General features: G+C 38.1%; 2 protein-coding genes across 5 annotated transcripts in view; one reads left to right on the top strand and one right to left on the bottom strand.

Annotated features, from left to right (window-relative positions):
- FEZ2 (fasciculation and elongation protein zeta 2) overlaps nt 1–6,971 on the top strand; it is a 38,809-nt gene extending 31,838 nt beyond the window's left edge. For both annotated transcript variants that reach the window (XM_019741937.2, XM_019741928.2), the window contains 3 exons: nt 471–546; nt 3,346–3,411; nt 6,031–6,971. In XM_019741937.2, the coding sequence (XP_019597496.1) occupies nt 471–546; nt 3,346–3,411; nt 6,031–6,047 (159 nt within the window). In that variant the 3' untranslated portion in view covers nt 6,048–6,971. The remainder of the gene's footprint in view (nt 1–470; nt 547–3,345; nt 3,412–6,030) is intronic.
- Nucleotides 6,972–7,460: 489 nt separating this feature from the next.
- Nucleotides 7,461–15,782, bottom strand: part of CRIM1 (cysteine rich transmembrane BMP regulator 1) — a 187,874-nt gene continuing 179,552 nt past the window's right edge. For all 3 annotated transcript variants that reach the window (XM_019741906.2, XM_019741916.2, XM_074331893.1), the window contains 3 exons: nt 14,103–14,225; nt 11,418–11,608; nt 7,461–9,972 (listed from right to left, as the gene is read on the bottom strand). In XM_019741906.2, coding sequence (XP_019597465.1) covers nt 9,796–9,972; nt 11,418–11,608; nt 14,103–14,225 — 491 coding nt within the window. In that variant the 3' untranslated portion in view covers nt 7,461–9,795. The remainder of the gene's footprint in view (nt 9,973–11,417; nt 11,609–14,102; nt 14,226–15,782) is intronic.

Here is a 15,782-nt window from a genome sequence, read left to right as displayed (position 1 = left end):
TGGGTGTGTCTTGGTTTCTGGAAGAGGCTGGTATATGCTTCTAAAGTTGTTAAGTTATTCATATAATCATTTTGTTCAATCAGAAAAAAATGTTCTGAAACAGTTATTTGGCTGTGGAAAATTATTTTATGCAGAACTGTTACAATTGTTTTTAGTTAAAACTACTATTTTAAGATGTTGAAAAATATGTAAAGAGAATAGATAAGACTTCACTTTAAAAATGAACAAATCACCCTCAGTTCTACTCCTGTGAAATTTTCAATAACAGAAAGGTGAAAAAAATGGATATTTATGTTGACATTGGGCTTGGATGAAGCAGATAGAAGTGGGTAAAGAGCTCCAGCTGAGACAGTAAGATGTTCGTTACTAAAGTAACTCATGTTTTATGTTATAAAATTGAATTTCTAGCAACTGGATTTAATTTTTGCAGATAATTCAGATTTAAGTGATGCTTTTTTAAATTTTGACAGTACTTGACAACAGTCATTCCTTATGAGAAAAAAAATGGACCACCATCTGTTGAAGATCTTCAAATATTAACAAAAAGTGAGTAAAGACAAAATTAAACTGTTACCTTATTTACTTTTGCTGATTCTAAATATGAATTTTAGTTGGCTGACTGTTGCTGTTATTGTTTTGTTTTGTTGATTTCGGATAGTAAATGCTTTATTCTTTTGATAATGAAACTGTAAATGGTTATAGCATCAAACACTAAATCTAGAGTTGATTTATATTTTTTTGATTTTCTTCCCTTTTAAAATATTTATAAGCTGAACTTCTGGGGGAAAAAAGTAATTCTCCATCACCTTTTGTATATTTAAGAACATATCCATTTATCAATAAATAAGGTGCTTCATGGATCTTATATAAATATGACTGTCAATAACTGATTAGGACAGATTTAGGAAAAGTGTGGCCTAAACTACTTTTTTGTTTTGTTTTTGTATGAATATAGAACCGAAGACAGTAGTTACAGGTAGAACATAAAGTGATAGTAATATTTTAAGAATATTCATTCTGAAAATATTTGATGAAGGCCTACTGTGTGTCACGCCATGTTCTGGGCACTTGGGATATTTTAGTGACAAAGCAGACAAAAATACTCCATCTTCAAGGGGCTTGCATTTTAAAATAATTGGTTAGACTTCAATATCCATTATATTGACTATCTCTTATGACAGCCATAAATGAGCTTGAATTCAGGTTCTGTCGTTGTTATTTATGGGTCTATCTTTGGAAGTCACTTACCTTCTCCTGGTCACAGTGGAAACTGAGGATAAAAAATTGCTCTATTTACCTCATAGTAATTAAGTTAATGTATGTGTGATTTGGGGTAAGTCCATCACTCAGCCTTGTTTTTCCTGAAGGGATAGGGTCTGCTGATCTATTAGGTTCTTTCTAATTATAAATATTTGTGATAATTGCTAATTAAAGGGGGAACTCAATGAGAGAGCATCACATGAATATTGATGATGACATCTATTTTGGAAATGAAGGACGTGGCGGCATGGCTGGGGGGGGGAGCCAAGGAAAAAAGCGAATGTCTCATGTACTAGCTGCCTGCCTGCTAACCTGACGCTTTTATTCTTTCCTTTGGTGAAAAAATACTTTCACAACATTTTGTACTTAAATATGAATAAATCAAGTGATGCCAGCCAGTCTAAAATAAAGAATTAAGAGATTAACTGTGGCCTGCCCTCTAATTTTCAGGAAGAATTTACGAAGTTAGGAGTGTTCAAGATCACACAAAGTTAATTACAGGGTTGTCTCTTAATTCCCAGTCTACTGTACTTCTAACGATGCTGGCTTTGGTTATGTGATTTTATATAGAATTGAAAACAAATCTAAAATGTGATTGGAAGCAGAAATACTGAACGTAATAGCCCTGTAAGTCAGGAAAATAAATACTGCCTACAAGCCAGGAATTACTGAGAGAACTCGCCTCCTCAGATCAGGGACAAACACTTACTTGGCCAAATCAAAGTCCTAATTCCACATCAAAATGTCCTTCCGCCGATTCTTAGATGGGGTCTTTGTAGATGGATACAACTTGGACTATAGGTGAGTGAACGTGTGGAAGGCATGTGAATAATGTCTAAGCGAATCGCGTTATGAGGACAGGACTGGTTGAAGGCCGTAGATGGAAGGATGCTCTTCACTTGGAAAGGCAAGTGGGTATCTCCTGAGAACTCTGGGGAGACCCTGAGCCTCTGCTATCACCACCTGTAGATGTCAGCCCCCAGGGAAGCCCTGTGGACTCAGTCCCAGTGTTTATGGTTATGTAGCCGTCCTGGTAAAAGCTAGTGGAAGTACAATAACAACAGTAGTTAAGAATTTCGAATGCTGTTAGTTGTATTGATAATGGCTAATGCTTACATAGCACGCATTTTGTGCCAGGCTCTATTCTAAGTCCTTCACATCTGAATTAGTAACTGAATACTCACATCAAGCCTCTGAGACACGTTTAATTATCAGTCTCAGATTACGGATGAGGAACTCGGTGCCCAGTGTGGTTAAGTAACTTGCTCACAGTCCCACAACTAGGAAGCAGCAGAGAAAGGATTTAAACCCAGGAAGGCTGACTTGACAGTTACACTGTGTTGTATTGTCGTTATGTCTGGGAAAAATAATGAGGCATTTTCCCCAGGATCCTCTGGAGAAAATTTGAGTTGTCAGTCACTGCAAAAGTGCAGTATTTGTAGATGTATCTGTACCTGGGTGATTTAAGGTTTTTTTTTTTTTTTTTAACGACTCTAATAGTGGCTGCTTTTTTCGATTTTGTCTTTGCTTAGAGATACAATCGTCAGGTTCCCTTTAGGATGAGGCTGATGCACCCAGGTTCCTCAGTAGTAGACAGGAGGCGGCCCGGCTGGTGCTGCTTCATGGGCGCCTGGTCTTTCCTTTAAAAGTTTCCAAGAAGGCTGGCAGATATGCTTGTTGGAGAGTACAGCGAACTCTTCATTTACCTGAGTTTCTCCAGCTTGTGATGTCTGCAGCGCTGAGGTCCTCCTGTTCCCCACAGTTGACAGAAGTGCACCTTATGGGAACTTGCTGTCCAGTCTTTATGACAAAACTGAGAATCTGTGCAAATCACTGGGTTTCTGTTGCCTGCTGCCACTACTTGTTAAATCAGGGAAATCACTCTCAAGTAACTGGACTGTTCTTACCTGGTTAAGGACTTATTCAACTAAAACCAATTCTTGAGCATTTGTAGTTATATTCCCTTATCTAGAAAACAATAATTTGCCTAAATTGGTTATACTACATAATTAAGGCTACAATGATTGAAATGGTATTTTTTATCTGAATTTGAAATTGTTGCCTTTTCCTTATTTTATTTCATAGTTCTTTGTGCCATGAAAGAGGACAGTGAAAAAGTTCCAAGCTTATTAACTGATTATATACTAAAAGGTGAGTTTTATAATGGCTTATGTGCAATGGTTGGGAAGTTCTGGGTAGTTAGTGTGTTGTCTTGCTAATAGATTAAAAATAATTTCCAAATGCACAACTTTTATTAATTTCATTTGTATAGGATGAGGATAATGGCTTCATTATGCTACTAACACTATAAATTATGGTTATATAAAATTTAACTTTTATTTGAGGCCCTGGGCTAGAAACCATTTCCACAGCTGAATTATAAACTTTGAGGAAGGCAGTGGAGAAAGCATTATGAAAATGTTACCATAATTAGGAGTCTCAGTTGTTGACACCGGGAAGGTTTTGAGAAGGGTGGTCTCTGCCATCTTGGGGCCAGTTGAGAGAGAGGAGGACAGATCGGTGAGGATGGATGATGGAGGAACAGCCAAGTCAGTTAACAGTCCCCAAAGCAATATAAAAGGCATTGGTGCCGGGACCTCCAGGGAGGGGCAAAAATGAAAAGAATGGACTTTCATGAACCCAGGACAGTGAAAAATGAGCAATAACCTTAGGAGCAAGATCAAATCACACAGGATGGGAATAGTGTGAGGTGAAAGAGGATTGTTTGAGAATTCAATGAGCTCGCTTACTTGGCTCAGGAAAGAGGAAAATTTGGATGATAAAGAGGGGAATTGAGGAATTTAATTATAGGCAAAACTAATACTTTTCAGTGAAATTACTTTTTGAAAAGTAGCAGTTATTAATGTGACAGATTTTCAGAGCATCCGAAAATTCATCCTGTAGTGTTTGATCCAATTTTGAGAACAATCCTCTTCTGGTAACATTTTTCTTTTTTGGGTTCTCTCATCTCCATCAGTTGTTAGCTGAACATAGGAAGATTGGGATTTCTGAGATGTCAGCTAACTCGGATGGGACTATTCTTCAATCCTAGCTTCATAAAGAGGGAATCGTAGTAAATACCCTGTTTCCCCAAAACTAAGACCTAGCTGGACAATCAGCTTTAATGCGTCTTTTGGAGTAAACATTAATATAAGACCCGATCTTATGTTATGTTCTATAAGACCCGGTCTTTAATGTTATAGTAAAATAAGACTGGGTCTTCTATTAATTTTTGCTCCAAAAGATGCATTAGAGCTGATTGTCCAGCTAGGTCTTATTTTCGGGGAAACATGGTACATGAGGAGCTCAAAGGGTCACCTATAAAAGACTCAATGGGGAGCCAGCCATTCGTAGTTAACAGAGAGTAGAAAAGGCTAAGTGACATTGTTTTTGCCTAAGCTTTGTTTTTCTGATGGAAGACTTTTTCTTATTACAAGCTGATTTTTTTTAATACTGGACATCTTTGTTTGCTTTTGGGTTGTGCTAACACTGGTATGAAAACTGGATTGTTCTTATAGATGTGAAACAGGAATGAGATGTCTTAATTTTTAATAATAGTGGGTCCTGAGGGCACTGCCACGAGGGCCAGAGATAAAATGAGCTGAAGCATTCTCTAGCTTTTATCAGTTGACTGCATGGAAGAATTTTATGACCCAGAGAACAGAGTGCTCTGGGGGAAAGCGATTTTTAATTTTTCCCTCTAAAACCCAGGACGTAACTGAACCTACCCCGCGTGCCTTAGGGAAGCAGCACCCATCCTTCTCATTTTGTTCCATGCTCAGGCCGCTGGCTCCAGCCCGCGAGCCCGGGTCTATCTGTACCATACCTGCTTCTGATGAGCTGCTTGTGTATGTGTGTTGTGGTTTTGTCTTGGCTTTGAATTTTAAGGAGTGGGTGGAAAAGAAGCTAGGGTTCAGTCTAAAGTGGTGACATTATAGTCCAAGGAAATGAGCGGGGAGTGTAATGCTCAGACGTATTCAAGTGCATGGGAAGGTGAGGCTGTGTCGTGATTTCAAATGGTCCTTTCCACCCATCCTGGAAAGCCACAGCCAGTTGACGATTCCTCTCCCTCTGGGACCAGTATTAGAACATTTGCCTGGGAGGGGGTGTTGCTCAAGGGAGAACTCGTCCTCCCTTTTCTTGGTGGCTTTCTCATTGCTGTTTTAATACCAGTGACAATGGCTTGGCTGCCTGAATATCCCACCTTAATTTTAGTGTGAAGGTAGAAAAGTGCCTTCACTTTTGGTCTGGGGAACATGGGATGGATGCTGTGTGGGCTACTTAAGCTTCTCTTTCTTATACCTGCTTAATTACCCCACTTCAGCCTGCGGCCACCCCTCCCCTTAACAGTTCTACCAAAGACAAGCAGTGCAGTTATGGCTGCCACTGTGCTGACCCTAGATAGGAATAAAAATGGTCACCTTTCTTTGAGTTCACCAGGGAGCCTGTGTGCTGTGTCACAGACCTCATGGTATAGGGCTAACGTTCTGGGGTCCTGTTCTAAGGGGCACCCTAAGAGACATGGCCTTTGGGATCTCATTTCTGGGCAATTCTAGTAAAGGTCTTGAGAGCTTTTCATTGTTGGATATAGCCTTTTAACCCCCCCTCCCCCTTTTTAAATTGCTACTATAAATCCTTGCATTAATACTTAGTTCTCATTACTTAATGGTGTTTTTAAATGTATATGTGAGATATATGTAAAATGTAAATACATCTTGTGTAAATGTATTCAAATATACATTTCTATTTGTTTTATTTTTCTTGTTCTAGTTCTGTGTCCTACATAGGGCACCATCACTTCAGGAGCAGTTTTTCAGGAGTTCTTTCGTGGACTACAAGCTAAATTTCCTGTAGCATTATTTTGAAAGCTGGCTACCATTACCTTCCTGCTATTGGAAACTCAGCACACTTGAACTTGGGTTTGTGATTCAGTATTAATAGATCATACCTTCACTAATTCTTTTTATTATGAACCAAGAGAAATACGGCACTATTTTGAATTCTACAGATTTTTTTTGTTAAATACTAACAATTAAGAACTCTTCTCCAACTTTTGTAGAGTAAGGGGGAGTAATATTAATCATGCATGTGCAGTTACAGTTTTCATTAACTGACAATATGCCCATTTGAGTTATGGCTTTCTAGATCTAAACTACATTGAAGAATGGAAGTAAAGCATTGAGAGATTTTTACTATAGTTATCCTTAAGTGATGGCAAAAACCAACACTGATTTTTATAAGAGAATTGTAGTATAAATATCACCTACCAGTATTGTCCAGAGACTGAAACGTACCAGATGTGGCTGTTTTCAGAAGAAGCAAAACCAGAATGTGTTATCTTAGCTTAATACTTGTGAACATTGAAACTGTTGGCGATGCCTGGTTTTAGAAGTTGCTGTGTGTTTTACCACTGTTCAAATTTTAACCATTACGTTGCCATTTACTTTCAGAACCTTGTACTGTTTAACTTTAGATGTTTGTGTTTTGTTCCATGTGTCTGTGAAGAAGTGTCCTTTCCTTTATGGTGCTTAAGAAACTGAATGCTGCAGCATCGCCCATTTCCCATCATTGTTATATTGTATTCATGCCTGTGTGTTTTCCTAAAGTATTAATTCTAGACACAGCTACTCATGGGTACATCACTAGTCATGAACCCATTGCTAGTTGTAATCAAATCAATGCCATTTAATAAATGTTGGGAAAAAAGGTAATGTATGCTTGAGACCTTTATTTTCAATGATTGTTCTTCTCTTGCAGTGCTAGATTCTTCCCCTTACTATTCCACACATTGTCCATCACTAGAGGCTGTGAGCTGGTGAAACCCTGATGGTAAAGAAGGGAGAGGGACTTTTCCAGGTCGCATGGAGCTACTGTGCAAGGACAGAAACCCTGCTCTTTCCCAGGTCTGTGAGACACACACAACAGCTGTGGTAGCTTCCTCCCTTACACAACATGAGTGGAGTAAGAGTCTGTGTAGCTGTGTGTGACCCTTTCCTACGGTCACAAGAAGCTATATAGGCTGACAACCTGAAAACAAAAGGACAGTTTGTCTTTCTAATCCCAGATGTGGAATCTTTTTGAAAATTACACTGTGGGATTTAAGAATCAAAGTGTTTATTTGCTGCCAAAAACTAAATTGCAAGCAAACCCCTACAGCTTTGTTTTTTGCAAACAAAACAAACTGTAGAACTACAGTGCACTGCAAGTGCCATAGATCTATTTTATTCTTCAGGAAATTATATTTGTTTTTCTTTTACAAGAGCACAACAGGAACCAAAGTAAAAGAGTAATAGATACAGCACTCAGGATAAATCATATCTTTAAAATAATAATAAAAAAATTTACACCTTGTCCTATATCCTGTTAGTATTTTCATAATATGGCCATGATTGAAAAAAACAAAAAGCAAGCATTTACAATTTTTCTTTTTTTGCTAAAGACTTTTTATGCCAGGAATGGATTAATTGTCAACAAAATTTTATAATAATCAGGCTGATGTAAATCTATTTTGGTAACATCATATCATTAACAAATTTATTTTGGAAATAGATAAAAATATTGCCCCTTGATAATAAATCTTTTTTTTTTCTTTGATGCAAACAGCTAGAACACCTTTTTCTTTTTTTTTTTTTTTTTGACATTCTAAGACAAAGAAAATGGTTAATCTTCAGATTAATAAATTAGGTCATTATTATAATAAATTAATTTTTTTTAAAGTTCAGCAACCTCTGTCCAAGTATTTACAACAATACTTGAAAGTTCCTTTACAAAACAGAACACATTTTCTTTTCACATTAAGCATACTGGGTATCTGTGTCTTTCACAACAAGCATTTTTAAAAGAAAAAAAAAAATCAATGCACAAATGGGTAATTAGTATAAAAGTGCTAAGAGCTGTTTGAAAAGTTAACACTATAGTATACAGTCAGTTATATTTGAGGCAAACTACAACAAACTTCCAGCTTATTATGGACAATATTCCAGTAGTTGTTTCAAACAGTTGTTTGAAAAAAAAAAAACCAAAACAAACAAAAAAAAAACCCAGGAGCTGATTAGTGATACAGATAAATTGTCATCAGTGTCTCTGGCCAGTGAGCGAATTGATAACCAACTGAACAAACCCAAATGAGGAAGAAGATTTAACAAAGGAATACCTCCTCCATAGCAGGGCTGGTGCTGACTGCTCAAGGTATGTGAGTACATGCATACTGTCTCACACACATCTTTCTTTCCAATGAAACTGTAGGTAAAATGAGATTTTGGGTTACTCAAAAATTTGTAAGTGGTCAAAAGCACTGATATGAAATGCCTGTTTCTTTGTTCTGGTTAAAATCTCATAAAAATACATTCAACAGGAAAACATAAATTGTATGTGTATAAATATATATGTATATATATATTATATACACACGCACACAAATACTTTTTTTTTGAAGCATAAGATAGTTACATAAATATTCCTATAATTGCTAAAGTTTAAAGAGGCATATTTTTTTTGAGCTTCAACAAAGGTGCTTGAATAATATACAATTAAAATGAAGTAGTTTCTATTTTGTAGAATCAGTATATAATAAGGAAAAAAAAGATCCCCAAACAGTCTTTTTTAAAAAAGGTTTCATCTTAAGCTAGAGCTTCAACAAAAACTATGAACAACCAACGATATAACAGAACAAAGCAACAACAAACAATGAAGCATCGCCCCTGGAAATACCTGGTATCCTTCACCCTCTCCCTCCTTCCTGCCACGCTGTAGTCAGAAAAGCTCCAGTGCTCACATCAAGAAATGACTAGGTCCTTCCTGTTCATTGGCTGACTCTGCTAGGAACTGGCTGATTGGCTTGGAAAAAAACGAAAGCAGCAAAAAGTATATAACTGTATATATCCTTAATAACCCGCTTTAGAGAAACGTTGCGCTCACATTTCTCTTGCCTCCTCACCGCCTACTGCAGCTGTGACTATAGCAAAGAAACTTGTGGCTTTAGACCTGGGATGGCTATCGAAAGGTTCGGATGCGCTCATCTGGTAGTTCTAAGGTGGTTATGGCAGCTGGATTGCAAGGCCTTTTTTTGTTTTCTGCTCGTTCAGGCCTGAGCTTTGCCGCAACCAGTGCAGTCTTCAGAGCAACAGGAAAAAAATATCCTCTGCGCCACTGAACTGCTTTTATTTTACTGGATTTCTCCCCGAGCCAAGCTGACCAATTTGTCTTCCCAACACCACCCTCCCAACCCATTTCCCCCAACCAAACTCACTGTCCCCACCCCCAAATATCTCTACAGCTATATTACAAGCAAACATGTCTTAGCGACTTTACAAACTTTGGTTCTAAGAAAACACTTGGTCAGTTATCTTGAGGAAAAGTGGGAATGCTTGGTCCTGCACACTGCTGTAGAGGAGAGCCCGTCCCGGTCAGTTCTAAGCGCTGTACATCAAGTCACAATCCAACACAATCCACTAAGCAAGTGCACACATTCTACTGGACTTAAGAGCAGATTTAGTCGCTGTCTGTCTTCTAAAACCTCGTCTGACTTGCCTTTCTTCACACCGTTTGGTAGAAATTGTCTGCCTGTAGGTGGTTCTGTTTTTGCATGCTGTAGAAGCCACTGAATCTTGCATCTGGTTCAGCAATTCTCAGCATTCTCTGGGCACTGTCCCCTTGGACTCGCGTTCCTTTCTTGCAGTCCACAGATACCAGCTGATTATTTAAGGAAGAAGGCTGTTTAGTGAGAAGAGGAGAAACCACAAAGAATTAGCTGCTTTATGTATCCCAAATTAACACAAATTTAGTGCCTAAGTCAAGTGGGAGAAGAGCTTCCCAGTACACGGATGGGCAGACCTGGTGGAGTTTACATTCTGTTCTAGTACCAACTACAGTTTCATGGGGGATGCTGACAAACTGTTTAAAGATGAACTGTCAATAGATTTTATGTCAAAGGAGTGGATGAAGGAACTGAGGGGGGAAAAAAAAAAGACTGGTAAAGTGAGTGACATAATTATTTTCAAATCCTTGAAATGCAGACTAGTGTTTAAAAGGGCCTGGAGAATGAGTATAAGTTACCAGATACGCAGATTTTAAGATAAGCAGACTATTTTGAATCACTCAGGCTGTGTAACAGCATTACAAGTTGGGCCGGCCCGCCTGTATCTAGTCCCTCCACACACTATGAGTGGGTCCCTTTTCTCAGCTTTGCAGTGGGGACTGTGTCTTGCTTAGTCCTTGCCCGTATCTTTGCTTCGGTCTTGCCTGTATCCTGAGCCAGCGTGGGCCCTGCACCTAGGCTGTGCCTAGTGCATACTTGTCAAAAGGAAATCAGAGGCAAGACAACCATCTGTCAGAATGTTATAGGCAAGGGTTATCTAGATGGTAAATTGGATTAAAACAATTATTTAAGCTGTTTTCAATTCTTAAGGTTGTATGATTGATTTTCTTACAAAAAAAACAAAAAGAAAAAAAAAACAAACTAAATGCAAAAGATAGAAATTTAGGTTGGAAAGAATCACGATTTATTTCCCTTAATGAAAATGAATTTTCTTGCCTGTGAAAAATAGGCAGATTCGACAACAAATACATACTTTCTCCCTCAATATGAAATCTGCTTCTCTTTGTATCTCATCTACTATTACTTTACACAATCTCTTCATCTTTTTCCACCTTTCCCCTCTCTTTTTGCCTCGGACATGTCTCCCCGTCCTTTGGACTTTTGTACATGCTCATAATTGTCCAGCTCTCTTCATGCCTCTGCTGGGTATCATCACCCTGCCCTTATGATTTCTTTTCTCTCCCAATTCTAAGTTGACAGATCACTGAGAAACACCAGGTGACCAACTTTTCATTTCTCATATAAACGACGATTTAGGAATCAATTCAGAGGTACTTGTTTGTTTGAAAACTTTAAAGTAAATCCAGGAAACTGGGTCTGAAAAGTCAGGATTCATTAACCAGTGGATGATAGGTAATTCATCCAGCGATTGATCCAGCCCTGCGCAAGTACTAGACATCTGATTGATTGCTACAGCTTGATGTGTACTTGAGGCTCTGAAGAGTAAAGTAAAAATTGTCCTGGCTAATATAAAATATATCAAACAATTTAAGGAAATAATAAGCATGCAAGCTTTCCTAGTTTGATCAGTCAAGAGACTGGCATTTTTTTAGGACAGTACCTTAGTTGGTGTTCGATACCAGCAAAGCAGAGGTATCCACTGTTTCTTCTGATTGATGAACAGGAATGCTATTATAATGGAGAGGACTATGATGATGGGAACCACAACAGAGGCAATGGAGTCCAATGAAGAATCTTCACCTGGGTGCCGTCTGTTAGTATCTCCATAATCTACCTGGAGGTGACCCACATCTAGGAAAATAAACATTACAAGCATTTATTACCTAACACCCGATTACACTGTAAATAGAGAGCAACAACTTGGTTTTATTGCTTTACAGTACTTTAAGGCTAAAATACGATGAAAGTCTAATGTGGATCCAAAAAGAGGACAGAGCTCTTAGGGACGGATGTGAAAAAGGAAAGATGAGGGTTAATAATTGGGTAGGATGATGCTGGTTTGCGCTCGTCAAGAAAATAAGAAAATTCTTAGGAAGACTTTAAAAAGTGACTAAAATTAGACTAGAAAAAAAATTTTGATTAATATTAACCTCTACTGGCTTCTAAGATTTTAAAGCAGAAACATTAGCTTAGCTCCCAGCTTAGCAGCAAATAGGAGACTAATAGCGAAGACTGATTACCAGTGTAATAATAAAAACAGTCAGAATGAATGAAAAGCTTGGTTTTTTGGTTGCTATTCTGATTTACTGAGCTCTAAACTTTTCATAAACTTGCTGAAAATTCACTAGGCCTATTCGATCCTTTTCCTGACTTAGTTATTAATACTCTGCACAGGGGACAACATTTAACTTTGCTCTTATGAATGAAGGTCTGTCTGCTCCTTGTAATCATCATTCTTGCAATGAAGACTGCAGCTAGAGTTAACAAGGTTAAATATATACCAAGCAGGAACGCTCCCTGGAAGTTTCCCTTTATTTTGTTTCAAATAAACCACTGCAGTCAGGTTGTCTAAATGCATCAAAGAGCAGGTTAGTGAAAGATGCGGGATTCATACAATCAAAAAGAGTTGCTCCTAAATTGTTTTGGAAACTCGGCTCACCCAGTTGCACAGCTTTGCGATAGACTGTCTACCATTTAAGAATCAGATTTTTATGAATATGCTGCTTTGTATATGTGGGGGAATGGGAAGAAGAGAACCTTCCGAGTCATTTTAGCCAATGTAGATGGTAACATTTATAGGAAGGGAGAAAAAAGAGGAACATATTTATCAGCATCAAGAAAAATGCCAAAAGTAAAAACATTTTATCGAAGAATTCAGGCTTTAAATACACAGTGAGTAAAGGAATGAATTTTTGCCTTACCACATTACAAATGATATTGGAAATGGTTTTAGGGAATGTATGCCATACAAGAAGATTGTTGAAAAGGAAAATCTTGGTGAAAGGAAAATGAAGCTTCAACTAAGGTCTGTTCAGCTGAGGTCTATTGACAAAATTCAGTCATTGAGTTCTGTTTTAATGCTAAAAGTGGGGCATAATAATTTAGCATTGAGCTTCCTAGCAGCCAAAGGAAAAAGAGAAGTAAAGTATCAATAAGATTCATAATGTCTTTAAGATTAAAGCCAATCTGTTGCTTAGGAGAAGCATACATTTTCTTGCTACTGATACATGAGGAAATTTCCCTTCAGGGTCATTATAACACAGATACTATGTAATGCAGAAGTCTTCAACAAATTACAATAAATAAGGTTGTTCTTATGACCAAAGCCCACCCTCTAGAACAGTGTGTGGCATAGAGTAATCACAGATATTTATGGAATGAATGAATGTAAACACAATGCTAAAGCACCATTCAGTCAGAGGAATTATACAAGGAGCCAAAACACTGGGTCCAGGAATTTGGCTCTCGGGTCATTTGGCTTGATCTAAGCATAACACTATGAATCGCTAAAGTAACAGACCATTAATCTCTCAAGCAATGAATACTGCTTCTTCCAAAGGAAATATTACAAAAATTGCATAGCAGTGATGTTGAAAACGTCCTTGGAGTAGCGAGGAGGCAGTACTGAGTCATGGCGAAGAGCAAGATTATACTGTTAGGCTGGTGCAAAGGTAATTGTGGTTTTTGCAATTTAACCTTTTAAACTGAAATTACTTTTACACCAACCTAACATTTTGATCAAGAAGTCTACTTTTATAGAGAAGGCAATATGGACAGGAATGCCCTTGCTTTACCACCTAACTACCAAGAGACAGAATAACATCTCTATTATATGCAACTGAAAGGACAGAGCAACAAAAATAAAGCATGGAATAAACCTGGTGAGGGGAAAAATCAACATGTAATAAATCGAAGTCTTGTGGAGTAAAATCTACCCAGATGTAGAGGGTAACCTAATGCATAAATGCTTAGTACAGAATCCACAGGGACAGTGAATAATTTATTACTACTCTGCTTATAAAGTTTATTCACACATATAAATATCAGTGATGGCTTAGAAAGTCTACTAAGGACAAAGAACATATTTCGTTCTATTACCACTAAGTCTCTGAACATGTGTGTGGGGCCAGAGGAGGCACTTTACCCAGTTGTCTGCAGACTTACTTTATCATTCTGGGTTGTGAAATATGTTACAGCCAAGTCTGTCTTCTCTAGAATAGTTATTTGAACTTAGTTGGACATGCCATTTAAAAGTTATCCAAAGGAAGTTTTAAAAATTAAAAAAACGAAAACAAAGTAGACCCTCCAAAAGACTAGACAGATTTCAGTTCACTTTGGCACTTACCTCTGGGGAGATGGATAATGTCATTTTCACTAGGTGTGGGCCACATGGGAACCTCTGGGTCAATCTCTCCACGATGATTTGTCTTCTCAATGGGTATATTGGTTGGTTCTGGGACATACATTTCTGAAAAAAGGGGATATTTTTCATGAGAGATGAGGGAGAGTCTACCTATTGCTGGCTTTGTTTCCTCAATCCAAATGGATGGTGCATTCAGTTCAACACGATCCGTCCTGGGACATGCAAGATCCAGATTTTGCATTTATATCATTAATGTCAGAGCATCACTAGCTTTGCAGGAGTGGGACACATATCTTATTACCACTTAAAAGGGGAGAAAAGATTTTCTTGTCCACTGGGGTCAGGTACTCTGCTTTTTCATGTCAAATGGATTGATGGCTCTATAATTTTGTGCAAGCATGAGATTGATGGAAATGGAAGGATTTCGTTTACTTTCTATCAGCTAAATATTAGACTTGAATAACTGTTGCTCTTTAATCCATGAGTGTTGAATCATTTACATGTTGCAGGAAGTGAAAAGGTTAAAGCATCTTCCACTGTGCATTTCTTAGCCATTTTCCCTCCAGTCTCTTCCCCGAAATAGGAATGGGGTATGGACAGACCTCATGAGGTGCTGTCTGACGTAAGTCTTAAGTTTCTGCTATGTTACCTCTGGAACCATGTGGATTGGAAATTGATCTTCAGTAAATGTATTTTCAATCATATAGACATTTGATCCATAAGACACTACAACATGAAACAAAACTGCCTTCTGAGAAGAAGAATATTCTCTACCCCACATATCAGGTTTTTTTTTTTTTTTTTTTTTTTTAAAGTCAACTTCTAAAAGGGACCAATGCAAATGTTTAAAGCTTACCTTGGCTCCTACAAATATATTTGTATATCCTTACTTCATCTGGCTAACAACTAGCCTAACCTTTTAAAGAAATAATTCTTAAAAACCTCTCTTTTCGAAATGCAAGAATAAGAGTCTGCATCAATCACATACTTCCTATTGGCCAGATACTGTTAAGATGAATTTGAGAGAAGGGAAACATGGTAGAGAAGAGAGTATCTGCTAAGCTTCCACTGTGAGTTAACTAAGTACCTGTCAGGGCCATAAAGTCAGAGAGGTTAAATACACCACCCAAGGTTATGCATCCAGGAACTGCAGAGCTGGGATTCCAGGCCCAAGTCTTCCCATTGTCCCCAAGAATAAAGTCACTTGGGCCTTAGTACCTCAGTTTTCTGCTTCCTTACTAAAATATAAGGCCTCAGACATGGCAGGAACTAGATGGTCTTATAAATCCGATGAGTCCCTGAAAACTATATATAGAGTTAAAGTGAGAATTTACTGAAAAATGTTATCATTTACAGAAGCAAGGGCCTGAGTACAAAGCAGTGAGTCTCAGACTTTTCTCAGGTGTGAACCTGATTCACCCAAAGAGCTTATAAAATGTGCTGATTCTCACAGGTCCTCATTTGGTAGGTCTGGACTGGGTGGTTCTGGGGTGGGTATTTCGGGAGATGGTGTTTAGCTCGCCCACTGAAAAACCCTTAGATGTGGTTTCCTGGAGGAATTTGGGAAGAAAACTATCTTGACACTTCAGTGAGCTCTTTAAATACCACAGCACCCCTGAGCCCTTCCCCTGCCTGGTCCAATGAGCAGTGTTGAACCTTCCT

This window comes from Rhinolophus sinicus, linkage group LG05 (genome assembly GCF_036562045.2).
Source record: "Rhinolophus sinicus isolate RSC01 linkage group LG05, ASM3656204v1, whole genome shotgun sequence".
NCBI lineage: Eukaryota > Metazoa > Chordata > Mammalia > Chiroptera > Rhinolophidae > Rhinolophus > Rhinolophus sinicus.
Note: the sequence above shows the minus strand (reverse complement) of the source record. Positions and strands in the feature narration are given on the sequence as shown.